The sequence below is a fragment of the Saccopteryx leptura genome, chromosome 1, assembly GCF_036850995.1.
Source record: "Saccopteryx leptura isolate mSacLep1 chromosome 1, mSacLep1_pri_phased_curated, whole genome shotgun sequence".
Classification (NCBI taxonomy): Eukaryota; Metazoa; Chordata; class Mammalia; order Chiroptera; family Emballonuridae; genus Saccopteryx; species Saccopteryx leptura.
The window spans coordinates 42245156-42258093 of NC_089503.1; the positions used below are offsets into that span (position 1 = coordinate 42245156).

The 12938-nt window shown below is 51.1% G+C and overlaps 1 protein-coding gene across 1 annotated transcript in view; it reads right to left on the reverse strand.

Moving 5' to 3' along the window:
* OTOG (otogelin) overlaps positions 1-12938 on the reverse strand; it is a 77860-nt gene that overhangs the window by 15315 nt on the left and 49607 nt on the right. Inside the window, exons 34-40 of the mRNA XM_066360560.1 lie at positions 10794-10911; positions 9985-10064; positions 7700-9486; positions 6686-6854; positions 6191-6336; positions 5530-5619; positions 2006-2189 (exon numbers count right to left, since the gene is read on the reverse strand). Coding sequence (XP_066216657.1) covers positions 2006-2189; positions 5530-5619; positions 6191-6336; positions 6686-6854; positions 7700-9486; positions 9985-10064; positions 10794-10911 — 2574 coding nt within the window. The remainder of the gene's footprint in view (positions 1-2005; positions 2190-5529; positions 5620-6190; positions 6337-6685; positions 6855-7699; positions 9487-9984; positions 10065-10793; positions 10912-12938) is intronic.

Here is a 12938-nt window from a genome sequence, read left to right on the forward strand (position 1 = left end):
ACAAACAAACAAACAAACAAAAACTATGAACAAATCCCTATGCACACTGCACATATCTTATTTTAAAGTAAAAAAACAAAACGGGAACAAATATAATATTTAAAATAAAGAACAAGTAAATTTAAATCAACAAACTGACCAGTATTTCAATGGGAACTATGGGCCTGCTTTTGGCTAATGAGATGGTCAATGTCCGGTTCCATATTTGTCACTGCTAGCTGTAACAAGTGATATGACGTGCTTCCAGAACAGTGACGCATGCCTTCCGCGTCACAGGAAGTAGTACTGTACGTGAGCGATGCTGCGCTTTGAGGTGCCACCGCATACAGTACTCCAGGAGCACAGGATGCATCCACCAATGAAAGAGGTGCCCCTTCCAGAAGTGCAGCGGGGGCCGGATAAATGGCTTCAGGGGGCCGCATGCAGCCCGCGGGCCGTAGTTTGGGGACCCCTGTTCTAGAGTGACTTTAACTTCCTGCTTCATCTCTCATACTCCAGGAGTCCTTGACTTTGCTTAGGCTGCTACCTCTGCCCGAAACACTTTCTCAGAAGTCCTTCCCTCCAGGGTACCTCGAATACACTGTCCACCACCTTCCCAGTTCGGTGTAACAGGCTTAGGTCTTGTTCTCAGCATAGAAATTCACATTTTCCTTCTGATTCTCACTCTCTCAGTATTCCCCCACGTTGCCTACCATGGTAACCAGGATGCCAGGTGTTAGTTTGGATGAAATAGAGATAAATTAACTGACTTCTGCTCTGATTTCTCCAGCCACCAGTTTCATGAATATAAAGCATGACTTAATACAATTTTATCAGTGGTCCCAATGGTCACATTTCTGGCATTGAGTCACTAAAGAGTGTCACAAGGGATTTTACGGAGCAGTTGGCCTGCCAGATCACTGCTGACCACAGCACTCCCTGCCCCATGTAAACAGAAGAAGATAAAAGTGGTGAGAAAATGATGGTAGTGGTGGTGGTGGTGGTGGTGTGTGTAAGGAGAGATGCTTGTGTCAGTGAAATTAGTAGCTTCATCAAATGGATTTTGTCTTTTTTGCATCCTGGTTTGTCCCCAGTAACTGGTACCTGGTAACTATGCACTGTACAAATGAAAGAATAAGCACGAAGCAGATTTACACGTGTTAGTTCAAGCGTAGGAGGCATTTTGAATATAGGGGCGGGAGAGTGAATGAACAAAATGGAAGAATGGATGGAGGCCATGCAAATATGTGTGTGTATAAGTACTCCTATGTCACCCATCATCATAATCACGGCAGTCTGTGGAGCCACTGGGTCAGAATGTGTGATGGTATCTGGATCACATACATGTGGCCTGTGTCCTCAATTTGGAACCCATACCTGCTCATGGGGGCCACTCAATCTGTGAGTCCACAGTCACTCCTTGTAGGGGTATGCCATGGGCCCGTGTCCTTCAGCCCTTACAAGGAGCAACAGTCCAGGCTTGGATTCCTTCTGTACACTGTTTTCTTATCAAAATAAGTCCAGTCCCTTAGGGCATGAGCTATGGGCAATAGTGCTGGGCTCTGAAGAACAGGAGGTCTATGTGTTGTAGTAGCTCTGCTGTGTGACCTGAAGCAAGCCACTTAACCCCTCTCAGCCCCCTTTCTTCTTCAGTTCAATGACCATCTCTCAGGGTTATTGTGTGGATGACCTGGGATAAGTGAGATCAGAGTGTGAAAGTGCTTTGTGAAGTGCTCAGGCACATGCAGACGGGAAGGATTATCTGGTATTAGGAAGCTATCAGGAAGCTGACAGACAATTCTGGCTGAAGTGACAACTGGCTGAGGCCAGAGCTCTGCTCCATCTCCCTGCTGGCAGCTTCAGCCCCAGAATATAAGACATTAGGTCTCCAAATACCAGCAGCTCAACTGGTCCCACCTCTGGTGTGGCACTCTGTCCCAGCTTTCCCTGGTATAGGAGAACTAGTGTCTGGGGCAGAGGTGGACCCAGGAAGCACCCCCCTCCCCGCAGCTGGGTCCCACCTCACCGCACAGGCCACGGCCCTGGGCCTCGCTGGCTTTGCTGGCCTCCAGGATCATGAGTCCTGAGCTGTGGAGCCACTGGATCAGAATGTGTGATGGCGTCCGGATCACATACATGTGACCTGTGTCCTCAATTCGGAACCCATACCTGCTCATGGGGGGCCACACAATCTGCGAGTCCACAGTCACCTTGTAGGAGATAGGCAATATTCAATGTGAGCACAGCTTGTCCGTCCATCCATCCATCCATCCATCCATCCATCCGTCCATCCATCATTTACCCCAACAAATAGTTACTAAGCACCTGCTACGTGCCAGGCTCTGTTTCAGGCATAGGCAGTCAAGATACAGTTCAAGGTGCCATGGAAAAGTTCGGAAAACATTTTATGAGCACAAAGCAATGATACAAGAAATGTAACACCTGGAGGCAGCTACATCTCTTTGCCCAAATTAACACAAACTCTGAGCCCTTCTAGTCATTCTTCTCTTTCTTGATCTTGCTCAGATCATTTCTTCTCAGAGATCTTCCCTAAATCCCCAACCTTTGGGTTGGGAACTTCTTCTCTGGGGTCTCCCCATCTCTGTGCTGACCATTAAGACGGAATCCCTCAGAACAAAAGTGTAGAGGTCAGACATTTTAACCACTATCATCACTATCTCTTGCCATTCTAACTTCCTTTCCATCACAGTATCCCCCCCCCCACCCCCGGTAAACTTCCTTGCTTAACATTAAGGTGGTCACCAGTATTCTAATTAAAATCACTTCCAGAAGAATCAACATAGTTAAAATGGCCATATGACCTAAAGCAATATACCTACTTAATGCAATCCTCATAAAAATTCCAATGTCGTTTTTTAAAGAAAGAAGAAAAAAATCATCACATTTGTAAGGAACCACAAAAGACCCCCAAATAGCAAAGTAATCTTGAAAAAAAAGAAAAAGAAAAAAGCAAGAAGTATCACACTATCTGGCTCAAGTTATACTATAGAGCCACAATAATTAAAACAGCATGGTATTGGCAGAAAAACAGATACACAGATCAATGGAACAGAATTAAGAGCCCAGAAATAAAACCACATATATAAGGGCAAATAGTTTTTGACAAAAGAGCAAAAACACATAACAGAGGGGAAAATAATCCTCTTCAATAAAAATGGTGCTGGGAAAATTGGAAAGCTGCATACGAAAGAATAAAACTTGACTATAGTTTGTCCCCATGCACAAAAACTGATTCAAAATGGATCAAAGATCTAAATATAAGATCTGAAGCAATAAATTACCATATTTTCCCATGTATAAGACATTCCCATGTATAAGACCAACCTTAATTTTGGGGCCTGAAATTTGAAAAAAGATGTATTACATAAAGTTATTGAACTCAAGTTTTATTCATCATAAAATTCATACAACTCCTCATCACTGTCAAAAAAGTGGGAAATGCAGTAAAAAAATCTACACCCACCATATAAGACAAACCTAGTTTTTAGACCTCAAATTTTTCAAAAAGGGGTGTATTTTACACATGGGAAAATACAATACATAGAAGAAAACATAGGTACTAAACTTATGGACTTTGGTTGTAGAGAACATTTTATGACTTTGACCCCAAAGGCAAGGGAAGTACAAGCAAGAATAAATGAATAGGACCATATCAAACTAAAAAGCTTCTGCACAGCTCTGAAAAGCAGTTAATATCCAAAATATATAAAGAACTCATACAACTCGACACTAAACAAACAAACAATCCAATTAAAAATAGTTATTAGAGAAATGCAAATCAAAACTACAATGAGATACCATCTCACACCTGTTAGATTAGCTATTATCAACAAGCAAGTGTTGGAGAGGCTGTGGAGAAAAAGTGTTGGAGAGGCTCATCCACTGTTGGTGGGAATGTAAACTAATACAACCATTATGGAAGAAAGTATTGTGGTTCCTCAAAAAACTGAAAATAGAACTACCTTATGACCCAGCAATCCCTCTACTGGGTATATACTCCCAAAACTCAAAAACATTAGTATGTAAAGACACATGCAGCCCCATGTTCATTGCAGCATTGTTCACAGTGGCCAAGATAGGGAAACAACCAAAAGCCCTTCAATAGATGATTGGATAAAGAAGATATGGTACACATATACTATGGAATACTACTCAGCCATAAGAAATGATGACATCGGATCATTCACAACAAAATGGATGGATCTTGATAACATTATACTGAGTGAAATAAGTAAATCAGAAAAAAATAAGAACTGCATGATTCCATACATAGGTGGGACATAAAAATGAGACTAAGAGACATGGACAACAGTGTGGTGGTTGGGGGGGGGGGGAGGAGAGGGAGAGAGAGGGGGAGGGGAGGGGTACAAAGAAAACCAGATAGAAGGTGACGGAAGACAATTTGACTTTGGGTGACAGGTATGCAACATAACTGAATGACAAGATAACCTGGAGATGTTTTTTTGAACATATGTACCCTGATTTATTAATGTCACCCCATTAAAATAAAATAAAAATTAAAAAAAATAGAGGATCGGATCTGAATAGACATCTCTTCCAAAAAGATATACAAATGGCCAGCAGATATATGAAAAGATATTCAACATTACTATCTAGTAGGGAAATACAAATTAAAACTATAATGAGATACCACGTCACACTTGTTAGATCAGCTGTTACCAATTAGACAGGTAATAATAAGTGTTAGAGAAATTGTGGAGAAAAAGGAACCCTCATTCACTGCTGGTGGGAATGTAAACTAGTATAGCCACTATGGAAAACAGTATGGAGGTTCCTCAAAAAATGAAGAAGAGAGTTACCATATGACCCAGCAATCCCTCTTCTGGGTGTCTATCTGAAAAACTCAAAAACATTTATTTGCAAAGATATATGCACCGCTATGTTCATTGCAGCATTATTCATGGTGGCCATGACATGGAGACAACCCCAGTGTCTGTCAGTAGAGAATTGGTTAAAGAAGATGTGGTACATATATACAACGGAATACTACTCAGCCATAAGGAAAGATGACATACTGCCATTTGCAGCAATGTGAATGAATCTTGAGAATATTATGCTAAGCAAAATAAGTCAGTCAGAAAAGGCTTAGAACCATATGATTTCACTTATATGTGGAATATAAAACTGAAACTCAGACACAGACAACAGTATGGTGATTCCCAGAGGGAAGGGAGGTCAGGAGTAGTAAAGGGTAAAAGGGTCCAAATATGATGATGGAAGATGATTTGACTTTGGGAGGTGAGCACACAATGCAATACACATAGTAGACATGTATTATAGAAATGTACACTTAAAACCTTTATGATCCTACTAAGAATATAACCCCAATAAATTTAATTTAAAATCACTTCCATATATACCTAATTTTGCATTATTTTTTAAGAGAGTCCTTCCCGCCTCTATTCCCAGTCATGAATAGGCCTTAGGGCCCTCCACCACCACTCGACATGCCTGTGTCCCCTCTGACTGCTGTCCTGCCCTGGAGGACCAGCTCCTTGGTGCACTCACCTTCCGGTTAAAGCGGTCAATGATGACCTGATGAGTCAGGTGAGTCACATTCAGCATCACAACACAAAACGGGGGCCAGTTCAGGAGTCCCTGCAGAGAAAGCCCAGCCATCATCAACCTGGAGCCCAGTCCCACCTTGTCACCCTGGTGAGCAAGTGTGACCACACTTTTCCCACCCCCACCCCTAACACCACTCCCAACCATATGCCGGGGGCACCCACCCACTGGGGCTGTGCAGTGATACGGAATCCCGTGGAACATTTTTGGCTCTACCCGACCTCATGCGAGCTCAGCCACAAAGAAACACAAACACCTGGCTCAGGGGAGCGTCCTAGTAGGTGCTTCCTGTAGCTGGCACCCTTGATCGGGTCACATCTTTGGAATGGCATCTCAGCTCCTATGCACTTCAGTGCCAACCCACATGTGCCTAGGCAGCTGGGACAAGCTGGGGATGGCACAGGCCCCAGGCAAGGCCAGGAGGTGGTGAACTCCACCTACCCTCTCCCTGCATGCTCATTTCAGGAGACCCCTGGGAGACAAAGTGAGCTTTTGCAACTGTCCTCACTTCCAACATCCCTTAGGACCCAACTCACTGCTCCATCTCCCCTCCAGACCTCGTCAGGGCCCCATTGCCTCCAGAAAGAGAAGCAGGGGCAGTCACCAGGTTGGCACTTTTGCAGTCGAGGACATGTATGGTGATCATTTCGTCTGGGCTCTGGCTGAGGATGTAGATGGCCTCCTTGAACAGGGATGCATGGCTCCCATCAAAGGTCACGAAGCTCAGGTCAGGAAAGACTGAGCACCGACCTGGGGGAGGACAGGGAGTAAGAATAAACAGATGCCTTCGAGGTCAAAACAGCTTAGGGACATCAAGCAGATGCCTGGCCCTTTTCCTGGGTAAATTCAAAGGCCCTGGCAACTGGAGGGTCACACAGAACAGGAGTCACGCAGAGATCAGCGGCTGAGAGAGTTAAAAATTTGCCAGGCCAAGGGTCACACTGAGACAGGAGTTCCCATGGAAGGTCACATTCAGGTCATGGTTAGCCTGAGGCTGGGGAGCAACCAGGTCAGAGGCAGAGGTCATGCTGGAGCAGGGGTACAAGTAGGACACAGTACGAAGAGGACACAAGGGGCTCCAATGGACCCCAGGACTCACAGGCACATTCCCAGACGGGGCAGCAGCGGTCCCCGGCCACTCTCACCGCGAGGCCCAGGACCCCACAGTGAAGGGGGACAGCGCCCTGGGGACAGTGTTGGGTCTGGTTCACACGGATCAGCTGGCCCTCCAGGCAAATGTGGCGAACGCAGTCCTCCTCCGCGATGGGCTGGGGCACAGGGTGGAGGGCAGTGTGAGTGCCTGTCCTGGAGGCCACAGCCACTCGCCAGCGCCCCACCCTCCCCACAGCCACGAGGACACAGAGCCCTTCCGGATACAGGCTGTCGCAGGAAGAGACCCTGAGGTAAACTACCAGGGAATGGTGCCCTCACTCTCCATCTCCCCACTGGGGGCCGGGGCTGGGCCGTGTGAGACCCAGTGCTGGGGACTGACTCCCTGAGGCCTCTGCATGTTTGCCTCATCTGTGCTGAGGTCCCCAGGTACACAGATGTGCGGACACACTAGTTCAGACTCACAGAAAACCAAGCATCCCTCAAACACATTCTGCCTGCCTGTCTGTCTGTCTATCTATCTATCTCACAAATGCACAAACACAGTCTCTCAACATCATGTTACACACACACACACACACACACACACACACACACACACACACAGACACCTGAGTGCTCACGGAGTCTTACACACATGAACACAAATGTGTACACACACAATCCCATGCAGGTACCTGACACAAACATGCACACTGACACACCCATGTTGTCACACTCTGGGCACCACACCGAGCCATCCAATTAGCCCTGGGGCCCCAATGGGGCACAGTGTGACCCTGCTATGGTGTCAGGGGCCCAGAGGATCTGGAGAAGTTTTCAGGCTCCAGGGCCTTGGGGCAGGGGTGAAGACAGTGACTAAACCCCCATCTGGTAGCCTGGCAGCTGGTTAAGAAGCTACAACAGGAGTGTGAGCATAGTGGTGCCCAAGCCCAGGGGCACGGGAGGAGGGGAAGCAGGGAGGGTCCAGGTATAGGAGGCCAGAACCTGGCAAATCACTCACGACACACACGGCAGATGCATTGGCCTCAGTGGTGGTTGCCAAGGCTCCGGCTAAGCCCTCTGAGATGCTCTGGACTGCAGCTGAGCGTCCAGACTGCTGCGTGGTGGCCTCTCCCACTGGCTCCGCCGGGAGCCGAGGTCCCGCCGAGGTGCCGTGGGCCTCGGCCAGCTGAGGGGGCAGAACCATGGAGCTCTCCCGGGAGGCAGTCCTGGCCGAGACGGGGCTCAAGGGGTAGGATGTGGGCACCAGTGGCACTGTGCCCACCCAGGGGCTCTTGGCCTCAGTCACCAAGGTAGCAAGAGTGGGGGCCACAGCAGGGGTGAGCTCTGTGGGCCCCTCCTGGGCAGAGCCATGGATCATGGTGGGCAGAGACACTTGCTTGGACAGAATGGCCGTCTTCTCAGTGGTGCTTTTTCGAGGGGCAACAGAGACTATAGAGGCCACCCCCTCAACTGCAGCCGGGACTCCAGAGCTTGGCAACGTGGCTCCCAGAAGCAGGCCTGGAATGGTGCCCACTGCCTGGGGGACTGTGGGACGGGGCGCATGCGCCTCGGCCACGGTAGCGGGGGTGAGAGGCAGGGAAGGGCCATGTGTCTGAGCAGATGGAGTCGTGGCCATGGCGAGAGATGTGGCCTGCTGCTGGGGTGAAGGGGTGATGACAGAGCCCTTGGGACCAGGAGTGGCCACTGGGGCAGATGTGCCCACCTTCGCCAAAGGCAGGCTGGTGTCAGGGGGTAGGCCAGAGAGGAGCTGGGGTGGCCGAGTTGATTCCAGAGATGCAAAGGGTGTGGCCCCCAGGCCATGAGCAACTGTGGCCAGGCCGGTGAGAGCCAGGGTCCCTGGGGGTGGAGCGGGAGGCCCAGTGGCTGTGGTGGGGTGTCCGGCGGGGTGGGATGGGGCAGTGGGGAGCGGGCTGGGCAGTGGGGAAGGCAGCAAGCCCGTGGGCTGGCCCGGCCCAGGCGGGACCTTCTGTGTGGACGACACCATCTCCGCTCCCTTGGTGGCCCCGGGACTGACAGGAGCCCGTTCTGTTACTGTTTGGGCCTCGGCAGGGGGGCTGCTGGGACTGGCAGTGCTCTGGGTCTCTATGGGCTGGGGCGGCCCTGTCCTGTGCGTGACCTTTGTTGTTGCAGGTGTCAGCAAAGCCCTGTGGGACTCTGGGGAAGTAGGGGGTCTGGAGGTCACTGGAGGGGAAGCCACAGGCTCGGCGGAGGGACCTGCAGGCAAGTCCAGGCTCGGAAAGGTCTTTAAGGGTGTCGTCTTAGCGGGCAAGGAGGCTGGACCTTGGACCGTCACCGCTTTGGTCATGAGCGGGAAGCGCGGGACAGGGGGTGACTGGGAGGAGACTGTAATGTTGGGGCTCCCTGCAAAGGCTACAGTTACCCTGGTTGTCTCCACGGCACCCAACCCCATGCTAGGTGTGGACATTGGCGACAAAAGGGGGAGGGGGGAGGACCCTGGGGCCCGAGGGGTGGTCGGGAGGCTGGCTGTCACTCTCCTGCTGGTCGGGGCCTCTGTGGAGCGGGCAGGGAGGTTAGATGCAGTGGCCCCCAGCGGCTCTGGGGTGAGGGCCGGAGGCAGGGCTGGCCCCTCAGTGGCAGCCGTGGAGGGGCTCAGGGCTGTGGTGAGTGGGGCAGCAGGGGTGAGGGCTGGCCTGTGGGAGGGTACCCCAGGAGTGTCTTGTGGAAACTGTAGCTCCTGGTCACTGGGGGTGGGCGGCTCTTGACTGGGAGGTAGGGTCTCATTGCCAAGGGTCTCCGTGGGAACCAGAACCGTGGGCTCTACACCTGGGGCAGATGAGAGAGGAGGCTCGGCTGGGGGGCTGACTGCTGCCCCGGGGACATTGCCGTGCGGGGCTGCGATCTGAGGCTTCCAGACCAGCATCCTCGGTGAGGGAGGGTGACCGCTTCCCATGGCCAGTTAGGCTGCCTGACTGATCTCCAGGCCTCTGCCATGTGGAAGACCCAGAGAGGTCAGCGGGTCTGAACTCTGCCCTCAAACCCTGAGCTCTGAGCCAAGAGACCCCAGGCCTAAGTCTGTCTGCTCCACCTTCTCACCATGTGACTCCATGCCGTCCCTCCTTACTCTGGGCCTCATTTTTACTCTCTGTGAAATGGGTGAACAGACTGGATGAGGTCTCAGCCTGCTCTACGGCACTCTTCCTGAGGCCCCTATGCCGACCCAGCGTGTCCAGGGGCCTGGGAGTTCAGGGCGTGAGGGGTCCATGAGACCCTAAGGATTTACTTGCAAATCTGAGGGAGGGATGAGAAATGCAGGCCACTCACAGTCCTCCAGGTAGACACATCTCTGTGTGACTTCATCCAGGACCTTGGGGGCAGGGCACGCAGGCACACAGCCCTCCACCCTGAGGACAGAGCAGAGAGCAGGTCAGCGGTCTGGAATACGAGGAGGGTCACATCTTTTCATCTGGATTGAGCACAGGCCTCATCTTTTCTTATGACATGCATGTGTTTTTATAATGTACACACTGCCGTGAGCCTCCACATACTGTCACACGTCACACCGGAGCACACATACCCAAACACTCATGCTGACGCTCCTGTCCTCAGACCAGAGGGGAACACACAGACAAGCTCCAGTTATGTACACACTGTGCACATGCTCATGCGTACTCGCACGTGTTATTCAGATACACGCGCACACCTCCTTCACGCCTGCAGGACTCAAAAACATTCACACAGACATACATAAACATCCACACAGACCACTATAAACATCAATGTATACACACTTGTGCACACAGCTGCACCAACACCCAAACATGCCGCTCATACACATGCAAATGCACACGGCTGTACAAGTCCAGGCACACCTGTGCACACAGACACACATACAAAGGGCTCAGCTATTGCACACTGTGCACAGAGTCACTTATGCCCATCTGAGGCACATTCACCCTGATACACACCTCTCATACACACAGCACACAAAACAGGCATATATGAACATAGGTGGGTACACACACATCTCAGTCTGTGCTCACGCCTCCTCCCACAGATGACACACAAGCCCATTTCCACACATGTATGCTCAAGCATGCTAATGCACACACCTTAGTGCCATGCTATCTCACCTGGGCATGTCCTGGCAGCTGGCTGCCTGGGGGTCCCGGCAGGTTTGGAAGCAGGGGCTGGCACAGGCATCGTAGCGCCACTCACAGATGGGGTAGGCAGCCCCTGACGGCTTGGCATCTAGAAAGGCAACCCGCCCCAGAGTCTCTGACTGGGCATCAGCTCTGAGTCAGGTGCCCAAGCACAGAGGTTATCCAGCTCAGTCCATGCCCGCTCTGTCCCATGGAAGAGACAAACAGACACATGCAGGAAAAGTGGAGACAGATACAATAAAAACCAACCTGGGGGAACACTGAGAGTTGGTCAGTGCTGGGAGGATCTTTGAGATGGGGCTCAGGGAACCTGGTGTAGGGGCTGAGGGTGAGGTGCTATGGAGCAGGCAGTTGAGTTGGGCTTTGAGGGGTGGCCACAACCCCTGACCTCTCCATTAGGCTGCTTGCCCCGCCCCTAGGACACAGTCCCCTGCTCTGTGCCCTGCTTCTGCCTGGGCCACTGCAGACTTCCATGTAAGCAAGAGGCTCTCCCTTGAAGGGTGGGGAACTTGTTGGGGGAACCCCTCCCCTCTCAGCTCAAGACCTTACATGACATCTGGCCCTGGATGACAGAGAACTGTTCTTTACAAGCTTTAACCTCTGTGTCCAGAGGACCTCCCTAAAGTGGCCAGTCCTGGGACACGCAGAGTAGTTTGTCTGAACACAGCCTGGGTTGCCCCTAGTAACTTGGGCTACCACTACTACTAATAACAGCTGACTCGTAAGTAGCACCAAGTACAACACTCAGCATTTCATCAGTATTTATTCACTAATCCTCACAATAATTTCATGAAGTAGCATTATTATTATTATTATTATTCCCATTTTGTAGATGAAGAAACTGAGACACAGAAGATGCTGGGAAAATTAAAGTCTCCCAGGGGAGTTCCTTATCAGACCCTGTGGCCAGTGCCTTCACAAATGAGGGTTCCTCAGGGAAAGAGTGTGTAGCCTATGAGGGGCTTCAAGGCAGACAAGACCCCAGACCTCCTTGGCATGAGTGACAGGTCTCTGCTCCACAGCGGGCTGGAGGGAGAGGCTCCACCTGCCAGCCCCTTCCTGACTTCCTAATCCCCACACTGCTGCTGACCATGAAGAAACCTGCTTTTCCAAGATCCTTGGGACCAGAACCGAGAAATTAACTCTGAGCCAGGCCCAGAGCAAAGCTCGGGAGATACAATCAGTCATCTCACAATAACCTCCTAAGGCAAGTACCCCCATTTTTCAGGTGAAGACACAGTCAGGGAGAACGGGGCTCTCCTCTGAGTGCCACGGACTGAGGTCAGGATCTGAACCCTAAAGCTGTCTGGCTTCAAAGCCTGGCCTCATTCCACTCCGCCCCAGTGTCTTCCCGAAAGAGACACTGTCCTGCCATCTCAGCCAGTGATGAATCTGTCCTAGGCGGGGCTCTTGGTGGGCTGGGTAGATGACTACTGAATGTAAGAATGAGCCGGCCCAACCCTGGTATGTGCGTGTGTGTGCAGGTGTGCGCGCACATGTATGCGCACACGTGTGAGTATATGTGCATGTGTGCATGTGCATGTGTGTGTACGTGGTGGGGATAGGGGGTGATAAGTGAAAAGCCTGGCTGGATACACGTGTGGATCCATTCATACAGTATGAGGCACCTTCACAGGTATGAACACACATGTGCACATATAGGACACAGAGGCTGGCCCGGAGTGATAAAGAAATTGTGATCACCTCCTCCAGGGTTTAGGCAGAGCATAGGAGTTTGGGGACAGACACACCTATCAGGGGAATGGCAAAGCCCTGGGGCCCTTTCCAGTCTTGGCTGGAAAGGACATAGTGCTGCCCCGTCCCTGCTCAGGGTCCTGGGCCTCCAAGGGGGCAGGGAGGGGCTGCTGGCTCGCAGGGCAGGCATGTGCCCTCATCAGCAGGAAACCTGAGCCAGAAGGCTAAGCAAGCAGTGGCCACGATCCCTTCTCCCCTCACTTCCACAAAGGCCGCCCTATTTTTAGACTGTGTAAATGGCCTGTGGGAGTAGGCAAGACCCAGGAAGCTGGCTGAGCCCCAAGCCACACTGCCCACAGCTCCCTGGCCACCAACGTGGAGGCCAGGACACCTCCCATCGCAGGGGCTGCACCCAAGTGG